The sequence below is a fragment of the Aspergillus pseudodeflectus genome, assembly GCF_044049435.1.
Source record: "Aspergillus pseudodeflectus strain CBS 756.74 chromosome Unknown BJX68scaffold_71, whole genome shotgun sequence".
Taxonomy (NCBI): Eukaryota; Fungi; Ascomycota; class Eurotiomycetes; order Eurotiales; family Aspergillaceae; genus Aspergillus; species Aspergillus pseudodeflectus.
Genome location: NW_027263847.1, coordinates 130,001 through 151,679, shown reverse-complemented (window position 1 = coordinate 151,679; position 21,679 = coordinate 130,001). Strand labels below are relative to the sequence as shown.

Here is a 21,679-nt window from a genome sequence, read left to right as displayed (position 1 = left end):
CTGCAAGACAAGAAGGCAACTGTCTCGACTTTCATGATCTGCATGTGCTCCCTTTGCGGTTTGGCCTGGCTAGATGACAGCAACAGTCATGGCATCAACCACTTCACATATCGCGAACCTGCTGATAGGAGCGTTTATGAATCGCCGGATCTAGTCTGCGCCTTGGTAGCCAAAGTCGCAATCACATAGAGAATTGGGCTTGGGGTTGGCGAATGCATGCTTTAAGGTCAAGGGTGGTAGGTATCAAGGATGTTGAGCAGTTGAAGGAAGGTGACGTGTGCGGAAAATCCTTCCCTATCGTACGTCTGTGTCTCCTTGTATTGGCCAACGATAATCGTGATTCGCATTAGGGCCAGCCACGAGCTGGAGCGGCCAGTTATAATGATTGTGCTTGGTTGTTTGCTCAAACCAGGGCGCAAGGAAGACCAAAAAGATATTGCGCTTTCACCACGTGTCTTCCCCAGATCCGGGCAGATTTAGCAAGCTGTCGCGCGATTCGGCGGATCAGACGAGATAAACCTCATAATAACAGCCTTGATAGCGTTTGGGATAAGCTGCAGGATACAGCCCGTTAACTCAACGCTCTGCCGTGCAACGGAAAAGAAAGGACAGGCAAGAAGTCGTACTTCGACGCCCTAAGTCCTCTCGTGTGTAGAGACAAGCTTGCCCTTGCGGTTGCAGCTTGAGAGAGGGAATTCGCCGTAGAGGAGAAATGACACTGGGTTACAGTTGGACTGCTACCACAAGGTAGCAGTCGCCCGAGGTCTTTTGTCCTGACATATGGCCGATGTCAGGGGCTGGTTGTCAGGTTCCATCGTTTGCCTTTGTGCCTCTCCGGCCACAGCTCAATTCCTCATCATTTTCCAAGACTTTATCCAGGCCGTAGAGCATTTAGGGAGCATTCTGCTTCTTTGTCCAACAGGGTTTCCCGGAATATATCATAGCAGGGAAAAAGCGGTCCATGTTACACGAGGGCGCCGGCGGAATCGGCCATCCGAAAGAGGTGAGCACATCAATCACATCAGCAATCGGGTCTGAATCGAAATGGTGCTCGCCAGAGCCTGTAATGCGGACCTAACTGGACTGTGACGAGGTACTTGGAGGCTTGCAGAAAGTCCAACCCCGGCGGTGACGGCGGCAAGCTGGAGGAAGCTCGAAGCTGGGAGGATCGACGGGGACGGCGGTGGTGGGCGGTTAGCACTAAGCAGCTTTGGAGCCTTGGAGGCGGCTCCGCATTTGGGCCTTTTTTCTCCTTCGCAAGAATCCGATTGTGCAGCTTCCTGCGAACTCACCGATCACTCTCTTCAGGCGGAGACTGGACGATTGACATTCTCTCACGCTGATTTTCACTTCCCTTCCTCGCTCTTGTCATATCTGTTTGTTGAACGCGACGTTGATCCTTACTGAAGCTGCCAGCAGACGCAATGAGCGTCCTACTGGAAACCTCCTTGGGTGACATTGTGATCGATCTCCTGGTCGATGAGTCCCCCAAAGCATGTGAGAAGTAAGTTCCCTTGTACTCCCAAATAATTTCCTAGACCTTGTCACCCACGTATTGTGTTTATTGGCTGAACAAGAAACTAAAGCTGTCTGTCTTCTATGACTCTAGCTTCGTGAAGCTCTGCAAAATCAAGTATTACAATTTCTCGCCCGTCTATAGTGTCCAAAAGAACTTTACCTTTCAATCCGGCGACCCAATCGGCCCCGATTCTTCAGACAGCGATGGCGGAACGTCGATTTGGGGGTTATTGGAGGGACCATCCAAGAAGGCCATCCCGCTCCAGCTTCCACCGAAACTCAAGCATGACGAAAGAGGCACTGTGAGCATGGCTGCAGTTCCTTCCCCGCACGATCCCGATCTTCGCCTTGTTACAAGCCAGTTCATCGTCACACTCGGGGACAATCTAGATTATTTGGATGGCAAAGCGGTTATTTTCGGTAAAGTCGTGGAGGGCTTTGATGTGCTGGAGAAGGTCAATGACGCATTCATCGATGACCGGGGACGACCACTGAAAGATATTCGCATCCGCCATACGGTCATACTCGACGACCCTTTCGACGATCCGCCCGGCTTGGTGGAACCACCAGAGAGCCCCTTGCCCACAAAGGCGCAATTAGCGACGGTCAGGATAGCTGATGATGAAGATCTCGGTGACGATATGGATGAAGAGTCAATGGAGAGACTTCGTCGCGAGCGTGAGGCAAGAGCGCAAGCCTTGACCTTGGAGATGGTTGGGGATCTCCCTTTCGCAGAGGTCAAACCTCCGGAAAATGTCCTGTTCGTCTGCAAGCTGAACCCCGTGACTCAAGGTGCGATATATCAAGATGTCTTTCCCCTAAGAATATGCTGACAATGGTAGATGAGGATCTGGAGCTTATCTTCAGCCGGTTTGGGAAAATCCTGTCTTGCGAAGTCATCCGAGACAAACGGACTGGCGACAGTCTGCAATATGCGTTTATTGAATTTGACAACCAGAAAGATTGCGAACAAGCCTATTTCAAGATGCAAGGAGTCTTAATAGACGATCACCGAATCCATGTAGATTTCTCTCAAAGCGTGAGTTCAATCTCTTACTCTATCTTACTTTCTTGTAATGCTAATCATTTACACAGGTGTCAAAGCTGTCCGATAGCTGGCGTAATGCGACTATTTCCAAGCGCAGTTCACAGAGGGGTGGCTTTGGTGGTGTGGCCGGTCTGGAGAAGAAGCGCCAGTACAGAGCGTCTGAAAATCCTCGTCAAAAAAGTGATTACAACATGGTTTTCGACAAAAAGGAGAGGGATAGACGATCAGCGCCTCGCGAGCGGTCAAATAGTCGAAGCCCACAACTAAATGCTCACCGGAATCGGAGAGACAGTCGAAGTCCTCGGCGAGACTCATATCGGCGCCACCGTCGAGATAGATCGTATAGTCGAAGCCCTGTGCGGAAAGACTCTTACCGCGACCGGGACAGGGGCAACGAGAACGATCACCGACGGGGTTACCGTGATGATGACAGATATAGGGACACCCGCCGCCGGTAACGGGAGCTCAAGAAATTCAAATGCCGGGAATAGCCAGTTTATAATGAGGGACGAGCGCTGTAAATACAGTAATGACAATCAATGTACTCTTGCCAGCACAATAGCGAGCGTCCCAGTGCCAGGAACCCCTATCATCAACAGGCACGCCTCATCCATTAAAGTGAGCACTACTTGGGAGGCGTCATTTCTATTTGTAGCTATGCTATTCCAGTAGTGGCGCTGCGGGATGTGTCGGTGAAACCAGCTCGATGGCACTCGTTGCTGGCGCGCCCCGCCCTCGTCAATGCCCCGCGCAGATTGGCTGTTTAGAGGCAAGGCGAATGCAAAGATGGCCTGAATCGAAGGTGAACAAGCGCAAAGCCTGAATAATGGGGCTGCGTTCTCACTAAAAATAGGGAAATAAATAGTTTGGTTACCAGGAAATCGCCTTCTGAAGCTCATACCAATCGAGGAGCTGCAAAGCCACCCCGCGTTCCTTCATTCAAGAACTCTCCTTTCCCTCTTCCTCCCTTTCGATCCTGACATCTCCCCCCCTCTCTCCCCCCAGTTCTATACCTTGACCGACTTTCCTGTTTTCTTCCCTCAATTGCCTTCATTTCCTCAATTGCCTGGATCAACACCGCTTAGCATGGCTGCTGCTATTAAGAACCTTGTGGACAAATTCCAGGGCCACTCTAAACCCGCCCTTCGCGAACCTTCTGCCGAGGAGGTCCAGGAGCTAAAGCAGAAATATGAGCAATCAGGACAATCACAAGTTTTTGCGTTCTTTGACGATCTGAGCCAAACAGAGAAGGCTCAGCTTTTCCACCAACTGTCCAACTTTGACCCGACCCGTATCAACGAATTGGCCGACAAGGCCCTGAACCCTCCGAAGACCGAGGAGACCGCTGCCGTTTCCCTTGAACCTCTCCCCGAAGTCGCTACCGCCTCCATCCTAGATTCTGATCCGAAAGAAATACAAAGATTTTACGATGAGGGTCTTGATCTTGTATCAGAAAATCAAGTTGCGGTAGTCTTGCTTGCTGGTGGACAGGGAACACGACTGGGAAGCTCGCAGCCAAAGGGTTGTTTCGATATTGGGCTCCCCAGCCACAAGTCTTTGTTTCAGATACAGGGTGAGCGCATCGCCAAACTACAGCTTCTAGCAAAGAAGAAGTCCAACAAAGATGCCGTGATTCCTTGGTACGTAATGACGAGTGGGCCGACGCGAAAGCCCACGGAGGAGTACTTCCAGGAGAATAACTACTTTGGGTTGGACAAAAGCAACGTCACAATCTTCGAGCAAGGTGTCTTGCCATGCATCTCGAACGAGGGCAAGATTCTGTTGGAGAGCAAATCAAAGGTGGGATCTCAACTTTTGTTTCCCTTCCCAGATCTAATTTCAATAGGTGGCCGTTGCTCCCGATGGCAATGGAGGAATCTACCAAGCTCTGCTCACATCTGGCGTAAGAGAGGACATGCGAAAGCGCGGAATCAAGCACATCCACGCTTACTGTGTCGACAACTGCCTGGTCAAGGTTGCGGACCCTGTTTTCATTGGATTTGCAGCCTCAAAGAACGTTGATATCGCTACAAAGGTGGTGCGGAAGCGCAACGCTACCGAGTCGGTGGGTCTGATTCTTCAGAAGAACGGCAAGCCAGATGTTGTTGAGTATTCCGAAATCGACAAAGAGACAGCAGAAGCCAAGGACCCCAAAAACCCAAGTTTGCTCAAGTTCCGCGCAGCCAACATTGTGAACCATTATTACTCGTTTGAGTTCTTCGACTCCATCGAGACTTGGGTTCACAAGATGCCGCACCACATCGCCCGGAAGAAGATTCCTTGTGTCAACACAGAGAGTGGCGAGATTGTCAAGCCTGAGAAGCCAAACGGTATCAAGCTTGAACAATTTGTCTTTGATGTTTTCCCCATGCTTTCGCTTGAAAAGTTTGCGTGCATTGAAGTCCGTCGCGAGGACGAGTTCTCGCCGCTCAAGAACGCACGGGGTACCGGAGAGGATGACCCCGACACCAGCAAGCGTGATATTATGAACCAAGGTCAGCGGTGGATTGAAAGTGCAGGCGGTGTTGTTGTCACAGAGGAGAATGCTGTTGGAGTCGAAGTCTCTCCATTGATCAGCTATGTAAGTTTCTCGTTGTTAACCACGCGAGCCCTGCTAATTACCATTGACATATAGGGCGGAGAAGGACTAGATTTTCTGAAAGGTCGCGAGATCAAGGCACCTGCCGTCATTGAGAAGGAGGAATAAATTATACCGGGCTTCTCAAGAAAAGAGAGCTCTAACTTGCTAGAACATGAACAAAATATTATCGCTAGAGTAGGGAACTAGTGGTGCTTTTTACAGATATCCTCTTCTACTTCAATATACACATATCGTATAATCCGCTTGTGCAAGCTGATCCATCCAACCAATAATGAACCCTTTTGAATGGAAAGCCCGTGCAGGAATCCGGGGTCTAAAGCACTTTACGCAATGCGGAAAAGCCCGGGAGCTAAAGTTTTTCCAGTGGCCGAATTTCTTTTTCTCTCTCATTCATCTCGGCTTTTGGTCGCTTCTGATACATTTAAGAACATTCAAAACTATCTGCTACTTTGGTTGGTAACAGAAGCTTGGAACCGACTGTTCGTGTATTCCGGAAGTTTGGTGAGTTGCAGAATGTGAGCCCATGCGTCTGTTGTCTTCAACAAATTGAGTCGCTGTTGTCTTTGTCAGCCTACTATTTTTTTCGAGTCTTGAGAGTGGGCTGTTTGAAGCGCTCACTCCTCCCAAGGTTCCTGGGCTGACGATCAAACCAGCACTGTCCGGCACGGAGATTTGAAGCTCGTTAGTTTAAGGAAGGGTGAGTGAGCTCCCGGGGTACTCCTCGTGACGTTGTTGTTGTTGTTGTCTTTCTTGCGGCCCTCGCCCGTGGAAGCTTGCGGAGCTATTTCTCTGCGCAGTCCAAGCTTCACACATATTAAGCGATCTTCTCCCCTCCGGCATGGCAATTGATTTCTGCCGACCATGTGTTTCGTCCTATACATCGGACCATGAGTCGTCATCATGCCTTTATTTTATCATCGTCTCCGCCTCTGTTTTGACACCAATTTTCCCATGTCGATCCGCCTGCATGTCACGATATCCCAGCGCATATGGTTGGCCCGGCATTGCTGATTGAAAGGCCACCATATCGACATCTAGCTCTCTATATATCCCAAAATGTTGCTCTCTCGACGTGCTTGTTACAAGTGTGGCAACATTGGCCATTACGCTGGTTAGTTGCGGGGAAGGAATCCATGCAAAGAGAATCGGGATGTGCTAACGGACTGGTCAAGAGGTCTGCTCTTCCTCAGAGCGTCTCTGCTACAACTGTGGGTGACACCATTTTAATTACTTTGACTTTATGAATTGGGCTGACACATGGAGGATATTCTAGGTAAACAACCTGGTAAGTCTCGTGTGCAATGATGAAACATGCACAGACCAGATAATCTGATCGACTGGCAGGACACGAGTCCAGCAGCTGCCCGCGGCCGCGTACCACCGAGAGTAAGGGTTTCCAAGCCTTGTCACCACAAACCGCAACGGTACTGATACTGATATCTATAACTTTCCAGCCAAGCAATGCTACAACTGCCAAGGTCTAGGCCACGTTCAGGCCGATTGTCCCACATTGCGCCTTAACGGCGCGAACGGTCGTTGCTACAACTGCAGCCAGCCCGGTCACATTGCTGTATGTCCAGCGCTCCCATATCTCCAGTACATTCTCCGAACGAGTCTAACCCCACCGCCATCCGTAGCGCAACTGCCCGGCTCCTGCTTCCGGTGCTCCCCGAGGCGCCGGTGCTCCTCGTGGCGGATTCAATGGAGGTTTCCGCGGTGGCTACGGTTACCCACGCGCTGCCACCTGCTACAAGTGCGGTGGCCCCAACCACTTTGCTCGTGACTGCCAGGCTCAGGCTATGAAGTGCTACGCCTGTGGGAAGCTCGTATGTGCAACTTGCGTGTGTTGTGTATCTTTTCTGAGGGCTAACGTGTCAATAGGGCCACATCTCCCGTGATTGTACCGCTCCCAACGGCGGCCCATTGAGCTCTGCGGGCAAGGTCTGCTACAAGTGCTCTCAAGCCGGTCATATCTCCAGAGACTGCCCTACCAATGATGCTACTCAATCCGCCGAGTCCGGTGTTCTTGCTGCCGCCCCCGTGGCGACTACTGGCGTTGTTGAGGCTTCGGAGGGCGTTCCTGTCGCCGCTGCTCCTACCACTGCTGTCGCTTAGAAGGAGACGGCGAAATGGCCATCTTAGCCTGACACGCGTTTCTTAATCGTTATCGGCCGTCTCCCCTCTTTATCTTCCCCGCATTGGTTTCTCTAAGGGCTCACCGATACAATCCGGGTATTTTTTTTTCCTGTGTTTTTTTTCCCTTGGCATATATCACGTCCCGATCGTCATGTTTCATTCTTCGGCGCGTCCTTTCATTCTTCCTCTCATGTATACGACGAACAAAAGTTTCACGAGCTTGAACCCTAACCATGATTAAGGGTCTTACGATTGGCGTCTTTTGAACACCCAGCTATCTTTCTCATTTATACTATAGGTGCGGCAAGAAGGAGATGAGGCGGGGCGAAAGGTTTGTCGAGGGCAAGCGAGATGTTGGACTTTCAGCACCATAACTGGCTTCGATACCAGTGCGAATGGGATGGCTATGCTGGAGATTGTGGACGAGCAAGAAAGGTACCTGGTGCGGTGGTTACCTGCTCATCTGTGCGTACGATGTCTCGAGTGTGAAGCAGAAAAAAAAGAAAAACCAATTTCCAAACTATTTCAAGTGCATGGTCTTTCACGTTTTAGTGTGTTCCTGCCTGATATCTAAGGATGCCTTCGCTTGAAGTCCCAGTGTACTGCATTTTCCCAGGTTTGTTCCAACCTTTCAGGCCTCAAGTAACTTTATGCTAGGGAAGGACTGCATGGTAGGTGCTGAGTTGCCTAAACTATGCCTTTTGTTCCTATAACCTCAATTTGAACGGACCTGCCATTTTCCTTTTCCCTGGTTGAGGGCGTGTGCTCTGTCAACTTCTTCCTCTCCTCTTCCAATCTTTGCTCTCCTCACCTTCACAGCTACGTACTCTTAATACCCTCCACAATCCATACACTCAGATATCTACTTGTACTATCTGTTCTTATTGGCGGGAGCCTCCACAATGCCCGCATCAGAGGCCAGCGATGACTTCGGTGACGATGTAAGCTCGGGCCCTTCCACTAACCTCACTTTGGCATGTTTTGACCATTGATGGTGTTGTTGCGTGACAGGACTTCATTGTCGACATTGACTCCATCCAAGCCCACGGTACTGTCTAGTACTTTCTCCGACGCGTTCGAATATTGACCATCGATAAGGAATTGGCGCCGCAGATATCACCAAACTTAAGGCGAACGGGTTCTACACTATTGCCGTACTCGACCCTAGCCTATTTCTCTTTTCCACGATTACTCACATGCGCTGTCACAGTCCATTCACGGAGCGACCAGGAAGACTCTGTTGAAGATCAAGGGTTTCAGTGAGATCAAGGTGGAAAAGGTCAAGGAGGCCGTCGCCAAATGCCTGGTAGGGAGGGATACACAAGTCTTCCAAACGATCTTCTTGGGCAGGCTAACCAAATTAGCCCTCTGCTTCTGGATTCATTACAGCAATGGAGTTGAGCCACCAGCGGAAAAGAGTTGTCCGTATCTCAACCGGCAGCAAGCAGTTCGACTCGATTCTCGGAGGGTATGTTTCAAGCCATTGCCTGATCACCGTACGCCACTGACAGCATATTTTTTAGTGGCTTTCAGAGTATGAGCATAAGCGAAGTCTTCGGGGAGTTCCGCTGCGGCAAAACCCAGCTCTCGCATACCATGTCGGTTATTGCGCAACTTCCAAAAGAAATGGGTGGTGCTGAGGGTAAAGTTGCCTACATTGACACAGAGGGCACGTTTCGTCCGGAGCGTATCGGCCAGATCGCAGAACGATTTGGAGTCGACCCTGACTCTGCAAAAGAGAACATTGCCTACGCCCGTGCTCTGAACAGCGAGCACCAACTGGAGCTGCTCAACACTCTCAGCAAGGAATTCGTGGGAGGAGAATACAGGCTGTTGATTATTGACAGTATCATGAACTGCTTCCGTGTCGATTTCTGTGGGCGTGGTGAGCTGGCGGACCGGCAGCAGAAACTAAATCAGTTTCTGATGAAGCTCGCTCATATGGCCGAAGGTGTGTTTGTTTCCTGTTGGATGAGATGCAGCTAACATTGTACAGAGTTCAACGTGTGCGTCCTTATGGTAAGCGCTGCGATCTTTGAGGAATTCTTCCATCGTACCATTCAAGATACAGTGTTAGTCTGCTTGGGGCGAAGCTGACATTGGCAATCAGACAAATCAAGTCCAAAGCGATCCTGGTGCAAGTGCCCTCTTTGCTGGGGCTGACGGCCGTAAGCCTGTTGGTGGGCACGTCCTAGCTCACGCTTCTACGACTCGCGTTTTGCTCCGGAAGGGTCGTGGCGAGGAGCGTGTGGCAAAGATACAGGACTCCCCTGGTTTGTTCTACCGTAACGTTTAGTAGTACAGATCCTAATGTTGTCTCCAGACTGTCCTGAGAGGGAGGCGACGTATGTGATCACCAATGGGGGAATCAACGATCCAGAGAAGGTGTAAGCGCGAGGCAACTTCATACTAGAACGGCGACTAAAACCCTCGAATCTTTCCCTATGTCAGTGTCAACGATAATGTCCGCAATATGTTGATCTTTATGTTGTTGAATGTTCTCCGCAGCTAAGGTACTAGTAGTACCTCTGTAAGCACTGGGCGTTGATAACGATAACAATCCAGGGCACCTACCGCCCACGCCAATCAATTTCCTTCCCTGTAAAATTTCCGCAAAACCTCCGCGGACAAAATTGCAAGTCTCAACAATCAACTTCCTCCATCTCACAAATCGATCCAAGAAAGCCGGAGAAGGAAGCAAAATGAAAAAAGACCTCGAGATATCAGGCTACACAGTCCTGCCCCTTCAACTCCCGGCTACGCCCTCTTTCTCAACACCAGCAACGCACTATCTCTACCTCCGACCCCATGAGCCGCGCATCCCAGACCTCGACACTCCCCGATCGCTCTTCCTCGTCAATCTCCCCATAGACACAACAGAAACACACCTCCGCCACCTCTTCAGCACACAGCTCTCATCCGGTCGCATCGAACACATCGAATTTGAGTCCGCCCGGACAGGGAAGAAGAGCGGCGCGGCACAGATTGCCCTTTTGCAAGGGACAAATGTTGCCAAGGGCAACAACAAGAAGCGCAAGCGCGTGACCGCTGACGAACTCGAGAACCGACTGGACGACGTTTCTCTCCCCTCAACATGGGACGGGCAGCTGCAGCGGAGCGGGTCGCACGCGGTTGTGGTCTTTGTCGACAAGGCGAGCATGGAGGCGAGTCTAAAAGCCGCTCGCAAGGCCGCACGGAAGTCCAGTAGCAGCGCTATTACCTGGGCCGAGGGGCTAGACAAGTCCAAAATCCCTGCACTGGGTCTTCAGCGGTATATCACGCACCAGCGGGCCTGTTACCCGCCTCGTGCGGATCTGCTGCGCAGGGTCAACGAATATATGAATGTGTTTACGGAGGTTGCGGAGGCTAGAAAGAGGGAAGCTGCGCGACGGGCGGCGGAGCCGGACGAGGATGGATTTGTTACTGTTACGAGTGGGCCGAAGCTTACTTCTGCGGCTGGTGAGGAGGAGGCCAAGCGGTTGATCGAGAAGCAGAAGAAGAAGCAGGAAGGGTTCGGCGACTTTTACCGGTTCCAGTCTAGGGAAAAGAGGAAGGAGAGGCAGATTGAGCTGCTGAAGAAGTTTGATGAGGATAAGAAGAAGCTGGAGGAGATGAAGTTGCGCAAAGGCAAGATTAGGGTGCGTTTTCCCTCGTTCGGTTATCTTACTTTTGCTAACTGGGTTCTAGCCGGAGTGATCATTTGCTCTGGTCTGCTTCGTGTGGATTTAGCATGGCGTTTACAGGTTATAAAAGTTTTGGCACACTTTCACCATCTCATGATGCTTGTACGATGGACGCAAGGCAATGTGAGTATGCGCTCTATTCCATTCCACTGTCTTGATCTTATGATGAATCCGCTGGGGCCAGAGTAGCAAGACTCGTTTATTGATGTCATGCACTGCCTTCAAAAACCAGCATTATAACAATCTTCTCACCTTTCTGAGCAATCTTTCTACGTTCTGTTATCTGGATCTCGATATGCCACAATTTGAACGAGTGCTGACTTGATAACTTCAGACTCATCAAAGGTCGCATGGACACGTATATCAAAGGCGTTCATTACAGATTGTACCATACATAGAATCAGAAAGTACTGGGCCTAAAATCTATCAAGACGTCTAATGAAGCTCTTCAGACTTCTCCTCAGGAGTATACAACCGTCCTCACTCATTGGTCCCCACACACCCACCAAAAAGGCTTGGCATGACATCTCCATTCAGCTGTGTAAAAGCTTCAGGTACCTTATCGATTGCGAAATAAGCTCAACCCATTGACTTGCAATTCTATATCTTGAATCTGCAGTCCAATTCTCAAAAGACAGGTTATGCCCCCTATTCCGTACACTAGTACATTTATTACTGCTTAAGTAATGGTTATATAAACTCCAGCCTCAAGTCTCATTCCATACCCCTCCATTCACCCCGCAACGCTCGATTAGAGCCACCTCCTATTTGCTGCTCAACAAAATGACCTCGACTACGATGGCTTCAAGCGGAGGCGGTGGATTCATGCCATCTTCAGTCTTGTCACCGGCTCCGTCAACATCAACAGTGACGCCATCCCAACTCCCGAAGCAGAGATCGCACCCGCTCCGTGCTGGGTCCCAAAAGGAAGCTACGGTGATCAATCACGTTGATAAGAGCATTCTCGCGATCAATCGGCGGCATGCGAAAAAGTTCAGCAGTGCATTCGAGCAGCCACCATCTGGAGCGCAATCTGGTGGTCTGCCTCACGGGAGCGATGGACGAAGAGAAGCAGATCTCGAGACGGAAAAGGAACGAGGCTACGAGAACTTCAAGGAGGTCGCCCGGGACGTCGAGAGTCTTGTCGACGTTCTCTGGGTTAGCGGAACTCGTGCGTTTATCTCGTTTTTTTTTGTCATAGTTTATCTTACTCAGCTACGAGAACATACTGACCAGTGTATAGCCTCCCTCCAAATCCCCTACCTGATCTCGCTCTCCGTCCTCGTAAACACCTACCTCCCGGACTACCCATTCGTCGCAAAGCCGACATTCCGGCTCCTCCGGAAACTAGACTCGTTCTTTGCCTCGCTGATTCTCGGCGAGGATAGCGAGTCCGGTCAGCCGCTCTCTGGCTTTGAGGGACGGAACAACATCGTCTCGATGACGGAGAAGGTGCGGGTCAAGAGTATTGCGGAGACGGCGAGGGTTATTGTGGTTGAGGCCGGGGAAGGGAGGGAACCGGAGGTGGATGACGAGATGAATGGCGAGAGTGATGAGGACGATATGGATATTGAGGGGTTTGGGCTGGGGGAGGCGCCGTCGAAGTGGGAGATGGAGACGGCGAGGGTGTATGAGAAGACGATTCAGTTGCTTGGGGATGAGTTAGGGAAGGCAGGAGAGTTTTGTGATGAGAACATGGCTCGTGGTGAGGAGGGGGATGAGGAAAATGATGTGGTTATGAGTCCGTGAGGGCGTTACTTCTTTGGATATATCCGCTAGTTATATCAACAAGATTATAAAACCAAAGCTACGAAGACAGTGCCAGGTGGTCAACTAATCTTACCAGACGCAGTTTGAGAACGTCCTGCCGACATCTCAAGCACGGATAGATTCCAGATTCACCGGATTTCTAAGCCACGCTTGCACTTAACGCAAACTGAAAACCGTTGAGAGAACCACCGTCAGAGGGCAAAGAATTCGGCAATTGACTTTTGTCCAAGATGATGTTTGTGGGTGGGCTGAGGTGCTGGACCCATGGTTCTGTGGTTCCTCCTTGGGTTCTTCAGACTTCTTCTTTATGAGCGCTGGGTCCAGGAGAGCCAGCGTCACCGATATAGAGCCTGAGGACTTCAAATACTTGTCCGCGACTGTGCGTATGACGTTGGGTGGTTGTCTGGTTGAATTAGCTGTGTTAGGGGTGCAGCAAGGGACGACCTGAATGGAACTAAGCCCTGCAGCTCGCCCTGTGGTATCCGTAAGTGCGAGCATTCAATATTTAGGAAGCTGCTCCCGTCTCATTGAGGCCCAAGACTGAGCAGTAAGAGGGAGCACTTGAGGTCAAGTACATGCATCTGCAGGAGGCGAAGCTAGAAAGCTGTGTTGAGCCAGGGTAAGCTTATTACTCAATCTCACCATCAGTACTCGGGTCAAAGGGGCTGACCCCTTGCTCTTACAAGGTTGAAGGTTCCTACGCATGATTGAGCATCTCGCATGATTGGGAGAACAAGTTTGTGCCGCCTGGCAAGACCCTAGCGGAGCTGATCGCGTCGCGCGGACGCGTGTTCCATCCATTACTACTCCAGAACCGGGCTAGGCGAGGATTAGTGCTGTGAGGCTGCCAGGTTCTTGGGCCCCGTTTGAGTAAGGCTCTCCGTTGGTGGGATCCTGAAAGCTCGGACCTGCGCTGGTGTGAGATGAGATTCAGGCAGAAGAGTCAAGGCGACTGGGGGCGGGAGTGATGGTGGAGTGACTGCGAGCTCTCTTTAAGAGCTCGTGGGATTGTCTCTAAGGTCATGACTTGGACTGGCAAGAAGATGTACTGTACGTCGCGAGCTGCAAGTACAATTCCCACCGGCTTTCTGCGATGAGGTAGTCCAACCAATGAGGGATTTCAGGACTGAACCCGAGAGTCAAAGACCATGGTTTTTGCTTCTGGATTGTGGAATTGTGGAGGACCGGGTCAGCTTCATGCTCTTTCTTAACGTTTCTTTTTCTGTGGTGAGCTGAATTTCTCCATGTCCTGTACGCCGTAATGTGATGTAATTACATGGAGTTTACTCGGCTGATGCAGGCATTCATGATTACTAGTATGGGGAAGTCTGAGAGCCCTCCTCCGGGTCTCTTCAATGCTACTCCAGAGGGTGTTCGGTGCGGCTTTACAAAACTCAAGCTGGGATATGGTACTCACTTATACTGTCTTTCTCCAACCGATGATGTCTCGGTTTCGGTCTCGACTCGATGCACGCACAAGTGCAGTCAAGGGCACACACGACCAATTGCTCCACGATCCAAGGCTTCGGGGCTCATCGGTGGGGGCAATTTTTCCACTTTTCAGCCCTTCCCTAAGTTCTCTTGGGCCTTTTTGGGCTTTCAAGTTTCAGCCCTCCCATTTTAGCAAGTAGCTAAACTGTAAAGGAATCGTGAATTTATGGCTGATGACTGGATCCAAGGAACAATGGATGCAAGCGGAGGCCGATCTACGAATAACTTGAGAGTGTTTAGAGCCGAGGCGGAGACACCATGACGAGAGGGCCCATGAGCCATGGGACACATGAAGCGCAGTCGACGAGTCACAGTGCAGGATTGCTCACCACTGGAAAAGTCCTCATGCACTTGAGCCAGGTCCTTGCAGATTTCTGCATCTCATCATTATTAAGCTGGTCCTTGGATGTTCGCCCCTAGATTTGCCTGTCTCCTTACCTGGACAAGTTGAGACTTGAGAGAGCTAAGTTGAAAGTAAGGACAGATTTTCAGATACATAGACAGTCGGACAATCCAGAAGAATGAGGTACCGTCCAGCTGAGTATCATTATGGATTATTTGCCGTACTCGACAGAGTCGGTCGCCTGGATGTAGCCCACAGATCCAGCGCCCCGGATCGAACTTAAGCCAGGCACAGCTCGATATAGTTATCGAGGCCTTGACTCCAAAACTCAACGCCTGGCAAGTTTAGTTGCGCATGCATCAAATTAAGATCATGTCAGGACGCAAACCCGCAGGATGCGGCGGTCATCTGGCCAGCAGTGGTTGGCTGTTCTCAGATGCTCGTAGGTCGTATCAAATCCGTATATACCAGATTAGTACCGTACATGATTGTATTTCTCGACTGACAAAGGTCCCCGGGCAATGGTGAACTCATCACTACTATCAAACAAGAAATGAACCAATACTCGTTGTACTCGTCGTGATTGCTGAGGTTCTCAGTGAAGCATGAAAAGCATCAGCTTGCTCATATAGGCCTATAGGCAGTTGCAAACGAGGCGGCGAGCTCGTACAGGATGACTGGAACGAAGGAAGGGAAAATTCTTCGTCCCACCAGAGAAGCGCTTCGCCCCTCCTCCAGTCTCCTCGCAGCAGCAGCACTGGTAGCAGTTCTTGTGCGTGTGTATTAGAGCCAGATTTGATCGTTTGTTCGTGTGTTTTACCGATCCTCATTCTCTTTGCTGGAGTTCCCGTCTTTTTCTGGTCTGCCCTAGTCGTTAGTAAGGTAGTCTCCAGTCCATCCATCGTTCCCTTCTTCGCTTCTTCCTTCTCTCCCTTCCCTCCCCTCCATCTGAAGAATTATCATCATCTTCGCTCTACCCCTCCTCTTCTCTTTCTTCCCTCTTCGCTTTTCCTCCCCTGTTTCTTGTTCTTGTCGGAAAACACGGAGTCGGTTTGCGGATCAAGTTCTGTAACTCTCTGCTTTGTGTCTTTTTTCTGCCTTTTTTTCTCTTCCTCTTATCTTCTTATTCTCCGCCTTCTGGGAGTTATCCTGCTATCTTACGTCCTGTTCTGCCCATACAATCGCGACGCTTTTCGTCTCGTCTCATAAAGCCAAGTCTTTAAGGCTCAGTTGGTATTGCATTGTCTGGTAAGTCGTGATTCATTCTGTATCTTCTTCAGCTCCCTTTTGGCGCTCGACTGGACTCGGCGTTCGCATACTTTTTCTTTGTTCTTGTATAATCCGGAGATATCTTCTCTTGTGGCCGGCAACCGATATCCCCTCCGACGCGATGCGCTCAACGCAACTGCTCAGCTCTGCCCTCATTTATTTCCTCGTGTCCTGTTGATTTATACCGGCCACCATCCACACCTGCCTGTCTCCATGAGCTTCCGTCGAAAGTCGGTAGATGCAGCGAATCGATCTATCATAATCCATGTGTCCTGCCACTGGCTTTCACCCCTCGGCCAACTAGAATGCAAACCCTCGGAGAACAACCCGACCACAAGAAGTCACAAGTCGCATTGTACACCACCGCCAGATTATATACTGCTTGATTGCTGAAGGGCATGTTTGATGGTTCGAATTGGCGTCACCTTACCCTGGGGAGACGGTCGCAGTCGGAGAGGGAATGCCGGTGGCATTGACGAACGCGGCAATTCAATCCTCAACTCTGATCATCTCTCGCCCGTACCCTTTTGCGACAATTCAATTTTACTCTTGTTTCGTGTGCCAAATCATCCCAGCGTCACGGCCGCTTTTGTCAAACTTTCAAAGTCTCAGTTTGGGTCCAACAATTTGAACTCTATCCTCGATTGATCGAAACTTCTCGACTGCAAATTAAACGACAAAATTTCGCCTTTGAGCGCGCGCCAGACGAGGATTGATCTAGCCAATATTTTGCTCTTCCACTTTGTTAACCCTTGACTCTCAATTTCCCCCATTCCCTATTCCCTCAGTCTAGTCCAGTCGCTTCCGTCTTTGAACTTCACTTTTGCATTACCTGGTTCCGTGCGCTCGATCGCTAATACAAGTCCTAAATTCAGAAGTCATATACCTCTTTCAATCTCTTCAAGTGCTCAGTGCTCAACGATCGTACGACACGCTCCTTGATGACCTATACGAATTCCCCAGCCATTAACGCGTTAGAAAAGTCTTGTTTTCTGGGGTTTCTCCTTCTCATCTGAAATCTGAAGGTATGCGGGGAAGCCTGGCTAAACCGTCCACAAGACGCGCGCGCGCGTGCGACAATTGCGATTTGGCTAACACTCGGTTCTCAGGCAGTTCTATTGCTCATATTTTTACCATCATCTGATTCTCCGTCAAAATGTCCTTCCAAAACTTCGACTCGTTCCAGAACCAGCACCCAGCGGCTGATGCCGCCGCCGCTGCTCCTCCCGCGACCGCGGACACCACCATGACCGGCCAGGCAGACCCTTCCACTGCTCCCTTCCAGGGCCCTGCCCCCGGTGAGGGCGCTCCTGCTGTTCCTCAGCAGGGAAACGAGGGAAAGACCACTCTTTGGTGTGTACTACAAACCCTGCGTGCGCGCATACTCTGCGCTGTGTTACCACTGCAGGATGATTTCGTTCTAACATGTTTCGCATCGTAGGATGGGTGAGCTTGAGCCCTGGATTGACGAGAACTTTGTCCGCAATCTCTGGTTCCAGATGGGCGAGCAGGTCAACGTCAAGATGATCCGCGATAAGTTTTCTGGGTGAGTAAAAAAGTATACCCAGATACCGAGGGCGACGATCCTAATGTTGGTAGTAGGAGCAATGCCGGCTACTGTTTCGTTGATTTCGCCTCTCCCGCCGCTGCAGGCAAGGCTCTGACACTGAATGGCACCCCCATGCCAAACACAAACCGCCTCTTCAAGCTGAACTGGGCTACCGGTGGCGGCCTCGCTGACCGCAGCCGCGATGACCGTGGCCCCGAGTTCTCCATCTTCGTCGGCGACCTTGGCCCCGAGGTCAACGAATACGTCCTCGTTTCCCTCTTCCAGAGCCGGTTCCCATCTTGCAAGTCTGCCAAGATCATGACTGATCCCATCAGCGGCATGTCGCGCGGCTACGGATTCGTCCGTTTCTCTGATGAGAACGATCAGCAGCGCGCCTTGAGCGAGATGCAAGGAGTTTACTGTGGAAACCGTCCCATGCGCATCTCCACTGCTACCCCCAAGAACAAGGGCCCTGGTGTCGTTCCTGGTGGCATGGGCATGCCTGCCGGCCCCGGCATGTACCCCCCAATGGGTGGCCCGCCCATGGGCTTCTACGGTGCTCCCCAGCCCATGAACCAGTTCACCGACCCCAACAACACCACAGTCTTCGTTGGCGGCCTTTCTGGATATGTTACCGAGGATGAACTCCGCTCCTTCTTCCAAGGATTCGGCGAGATCACCTATGTCAAAATCCCCCCTGGCAAGGGATGTGGTTTCGTTCAGTTCGTTCAGCGCCATGCTGCCGAAATGGCCATCAATCAGATGCAGGGATACCCCATCGGTAACTCTCGTGTGCGTTTGAGCTGGGGTCGCTCGCAGAACAACTCTGGCCCTGCTGGCAGCCCGTATCGTCCTGCTCCCCCTCCCCCTCCCATGTACCTCCCCCCTCAGCACCAATATGGCGGTTTCGCACCTATGAAGGTAAGTTCTCCATGCTCTATAAATCTCAAGCATCATTCTAACAGGTAGCAATAGTAAATAAACTAGCGTTCCTTGTCTTGCAAAGGAGCTACAGGAGTTTTCCCTCGTCCTTTCAATGATGGGTCTTTTTTTGAGTTATACCGTATCAACTTTCTATTTATCGTTGCGAAAGTCTTCTCTATAGTTCACGATGGGCCCACATCTTCTCCTGTGTCACGTACTTCATGTGTGAGCGCTTCTATTTTTAGCCATACCTGATTCCATTCCCACCATTTTCATCATGTTGAATCTTCTGCGATTTTCCCTTACCCATTTCCCCTCACAAGGTTGCCGCATGCTTCTCTTCCTTTTTCCCCTCGCAATCTTATCTTCTTAGATGCCCGAATGTCTTTCAATCTTTCACCCTATGTGTCACTTGCCATTACGTTCAGGTCATAGGTTCATTGTTCGTACGCCAGCAATCGGATGCGCATCTGTTCTCTGTACTCCATGGGCAGGCAATTTGCGAAAAGTTTCCTCTGCAGTCGTTTCCCTGAAGGTATCAATTGAATCATTCTCCCGCGTTTGAGATGCTGAATCATTCGTCCTGTTACTAGACTGCCTGTACAACATGATTTTGTTGGCCTCGTCTACTCTTGCTACTGCACATGGAAGACGCGCTTACTTCGTTGACCTGTAGCTTATTGGGTTTTACGAGAATACTTTCTGCCTCGGAGTGCTTTTGGAGTTCTGGGTGAAAAAGGGTATTATGTGCGTTTCTCAGGAGATGGGGTGAGTGCCTCCACTGGACAGTCTTGTGTCGCGATTTCTTGAGCAGTGGGCGAATTCGTCGCTGCTAACGGATCAGGTTGGAACTTTGTTTGAGTGTCTTTTCTACTGGATGATTCCCCCCGTTAGTCATGAAGGCGCCGTCATTTGTGTTTGAGTCGAGACAGGAAGTCATTTGGGCTTCGTCACCACTTGTTTCTGGCGCATAGAGAGTGTTTAGGCAATCACCAGTTTCTTTCTCCGAAGAAGTGTGTTCGTTCATGATCCCAGTAAGGAAGGTTCGTGTGGAGGGAGGGAAGGCTTCTTGCGGCAGGAGCGTCCCAGGGCCATTTCAGCATCACAACCTTCATCTCTCCTGCTCTGTCCAACTATTCACCCCTCGAATGCCAACCACTGCAATACTCGATTTAGTATTTCATTCTCGCATGCGGATGTGGCTGCGCTGTTGTTACTGCTGATATTTTCTAGTTTTGATTCCAGTCAAGCTCCAGTTCTTCGTTTCTCATTATATTACGAACAATCAGCAGCAGCGTCACGCGAATCAGCCAGCCAAGATGCGCTACGAAAATTGGGACGTGCTCTTATTCCCTGCGAATTCCAAGGTGCCTGTCCAGGAGTTCAAGACTCAGTGTTTTGTCACTCGAGATCGAGGCGAGTACACCAACAGAGATATCTCATTTCTTCGCATTGCTGCTGACATCAAGCCCTCGTTTGCAGACTCTCCCTACCTACACAACCCTGCCTTTGCTGGGCCAGCTGCTTATTATCAGCCGCACGGCAACTTCGGCCAGTTGCCAGTACTCACCACTTTCATTCCAAGTCTGCCTTTAAACAGCCCATTTCGAGTGTCCATTCATACCTGGGAGCAGCCTCGGTCGAGCCGCTTGATGGAGAGTCTTCTGCAGCCAGATGATACCGCACTGTTTGAAGTCAGAATCTTTATTGACGGTTTATGCGTCGCGTAAGTCATCACTGATTTCGCAAGCACGGTAGCTACCACGGGTCTTGTCTGATTGTCAATGTTCAGGGGGAGTGTCATTGGTCAAAGAACCAACTGGCCGCATGTAATCGGTGAGTATCCCCTGCTCCGCATCTCAAGCGTTGCAAAGCTAACGCCGTTCAAATCTTGGTTTAGACTTGAGCTCCCGTACGCCTCTCATCTCTCCCCCCTGTTTCTAACACTATGCCTAATACAATCTAAATAGACGTCGACAAGAGCGGCAATCAGGATACCCTACGCTTTCCGCCCTTCCACCAGGAAATTCTAGAGCAAAGGCATTGGGATGCAGGAGATCTTCATGGCAGGATTAGGATCGTGATCGCAGAAGGGTTCGCTCGACCACACCGCAATCCGCCATTTGAAAGAGTCAAGGAGATAATTGCATTTGCGTTCCAACACGCTCCACTAAGTGAGTTGTCCGAAGCAAATCACTCGCAATCTTGAGTATCTGCTCACCTTGAGAGACAGATGTTCTGGAGTACTCTAGCATTGCTTGGCCGAATGCCTCCATGTGGAGCAAAGAACCACGGCTCTTCAAGTACAATACAGGAAGCAGAGTGAGTGATCTGAAGGAAGCGGACGACGCACATGGCCATTCACCTAGTCGACCTGAAGCTCGTCCACCGGTAGCAACCGCTGGGCCAGTCGGCAACCCCACTACACTTAACCTATGGAGAGATAGGAACTATCAGGGTCCTGTGCCGCAGTGGCAGGGCAGCAACTACCGGGAACCTCGTTGGGCGCCTGCAGAGACAGTTTTCGCCGATCCATTCATTGATCCATATGTGCTGGATCCTGCCGCCCGTCACAGGGGCGCAAGGCCCTCTTGGGAGGACATATCCATGCCAGATTACGTCTCGAGCTCCAACACTAGTAGTCGAGCAATTTCGAGCATGACGGGTATCAGCTATGAGCATAGCAAACATCCCAGTCTTGTCGCTCCAATCGATGAAGAGTCCTATAGTCAGTTGATTCAGGCTCTTAGCCCTCCCAAGCCACTTTCCTGCATTTCCCAGCCCCAATCCAACACTCCTGCTGCTCTCACTCTCCCCGTGAAAACAAAGCTCTCGGCTGCAGCAGAAGCCCGATCCGCCTCCTATGGCAAGAGTGGAAGTCGGGCCTCCGTCAGCATTCCCAAAGACGTGTCGTACTCGGGCAGTCGGGAAGCATCCGGGTCCAGCACGAAATCGAACCCCATGCTGGCCAACGCTGCTGTTGAGCGCGGGACAGTGGGCAGGGTTCACCCTAGCCCTAGCGAACCTGTCAAGGGTCGGAAAGAAGGCCTGTCTCAGGAGAATAAGGAGAACGAAGCAGAAACTCCACGGAAGGAGTCGGACAAAGCCCCTACAAAACTCATTGCGAGCCCTATCGAAGGCAAAAGGCGACGATCATTAGGCTCCAGCCGCGAAGATTGTCTCAACATTAATAGGAAAGAGCCGGCGGTACTCGTCTCACCCACTCAGGATTCGCCTCGGGTGGAGGATGTTGTTGACCACGCCGACTTTGACTGCTTCCTTGACTCTCAGCCAACACTTGTGGGTGCCACAGCTGATGCTGGTGAGACCGAGTAAAAAAAGTCCA

General features: G+C 50.8%; 7 protein-coding genes across 7 annotated transcripts; all 7 read left to right on the top strand.

Annotated features, from left to right (window-relative positions):
- Positions 1 to 1,241: 1,241 nt before the first annotated feature.
- On the top strand, positions 1,242 to 3,167 carry BJX68DRAFT_247466 (PPIL4 family peptidylprolyl isomerase; the record flags this gene model as incomplete). The annotated part of the gene is made up of 4 exons (XM_071041777.1): positions 1,242 to 1,504; positions 1,610 to 2,310; positions 2,361 to 2,557; positions 2,614 to 3,167. Coding segments are annotated over exons 1-4 (1,115 nt in total), but the record flags the coding sequence as incomplete, so codon positions are not given.
- Positions 3,168 to 3,465: 298 nt separating this feature from the next.
- On the top strand, positions 3,466 to 5,536 carry BJX68DRAFT_247464 (UDP-N-acetylglucosamine diphosphorylase). The gene is made up of 3 exons (XM_071041776.1): positions 3,466 to 4,366; positions 4,413 to 5,147; positions 5,202 to 5,536. Exons 1-3 carry the CDS (start codon positions 3,653 to 3,655, stop codon positions 5,271 to 5,273), a joined length of 1,521 nt encoding a protein of 506 aa, XP_070893727.1. The 5' UTR covers positions 3,466 to 3,652; the 3' UTR covers positions 5,274 to 5,536.
- A 2,670-nt stretch (positions 5,537 to 8,206) lies between these two features.
- On the top strand, positions 8,207 to 9,695 carry BJX68DRAFT_258758 (recombinase DMC1; the record flags this gene model as incomplete). Its single annotated transcript, XM_071043588.1, has 8 exons — positions 8,207 to 8,245; positions 8,316 to 8,352; positions 8,403 to 8,458; positions 8,515 to 8,610; positions 8,669 to 8,772; positions 8,828 to 9,263; positions 9,415 to 9,577; positions 9,628 to 9,695. The coding sequence occupies 8 exons, from the start codon at positions 8,207 to 8,209 to the stop codon at positions 9,693 to 9,695; spliced, it is 999 nt and encodes a 332-aa protein (XP_070893726.1).
- A 215-nt stretch (positions 9,696 to 9,910) lies between these two features.
- BJX68DRAFT_247448 (putative ribosomal small subunit assembly protein) lies at positions 9,911 to 11,344 on the top strand. Its single transcript, XM_071041775.1, has 2 exons — positions 9,911 to 10,942; positions 10,992 to 11,344. The coding sequence occupies exons 1-2, from the start codon at positions 10,007 to 10,009 to the stop codon at positions 10,998 to 11,000; spliced, it is 945 nt and encodes a 314-aa protein (XP_070893725.1). The 5' UTR covers positions 9,911 to 10,006; the 3' UTR covers positions 11,001 to 11,344.
- A 204-nt stretch (positions 11,345 to 11,548) lies between these two features.
- Positions 11,549 to 13,455, top strand: BJX68DRAFT_247446 (general transcription factor IIH subunit TFB6 family). The gene is made up of 2 exons (XM_071041774.1): positions 11,549 to 12,158; positions 12,231 to 13,455. The coding sequence occupies exons 1-2, from the start codon at positions 11,771 to 11,773 to the stop codon at positions 12,734 to 12,736; spliced, it is 894 nt and encodes a 297-aa protein (XP_070893724.1). The 5' UTR covers positions 11,549 to 11,770; the 3' UTR covers positions 12,737 to 13,455.
- Positions 13,456 to 17,016: 3,561 nt separating this feature from the next.
- Positions 17,017 to 18,378, top strand: BJX68DRAFT_258756 (RNA-binding protein; the record flags this gene model as incomplete). The annotated part of the gene is made up of 4 exons (XM_071043587.1): positions 17,017 to 17,213; positions 17,302 to 17,406; positions 17,460 to 18,330; positions 18,361 to 18,378. The coding sequence occupies 4 exons, from the start codon at positions 17,017 to 17,019 to the stop codon at positions 18,376 to 18,378; spliced, it is 1,191 nt and encodes a 396-aa protein (XP_070893723.1).
- Positions 18,379 to 19,652: 1,274 nt separating this feature from the next.
- On the top strand, positions 19,653 to 21,669 carry BJX68DRAFT_258755 (uncharacterized protein; the record flags this gene model as incomplete). The annotated part of the gene is made up of 5 exons (XM_071043586.1): positions 19,653 to 19,749; positions 19,816 to 20,059; positions 20,126 to 20,169; positions 20,304 to 20,507; positions 20,567 to 21,669. The coding sequence occupies 5 exons, from the start codon at positions 19,653 to 19,655 to the stop codon at positions 21,667 to 21,669; spliced, it is 1,692 nt and encodes a 563-aa protein (XP_070893722.1).
- Between the last annotated feature and the right edge of the window lie 10 nt (positions 21,670 to 21,679).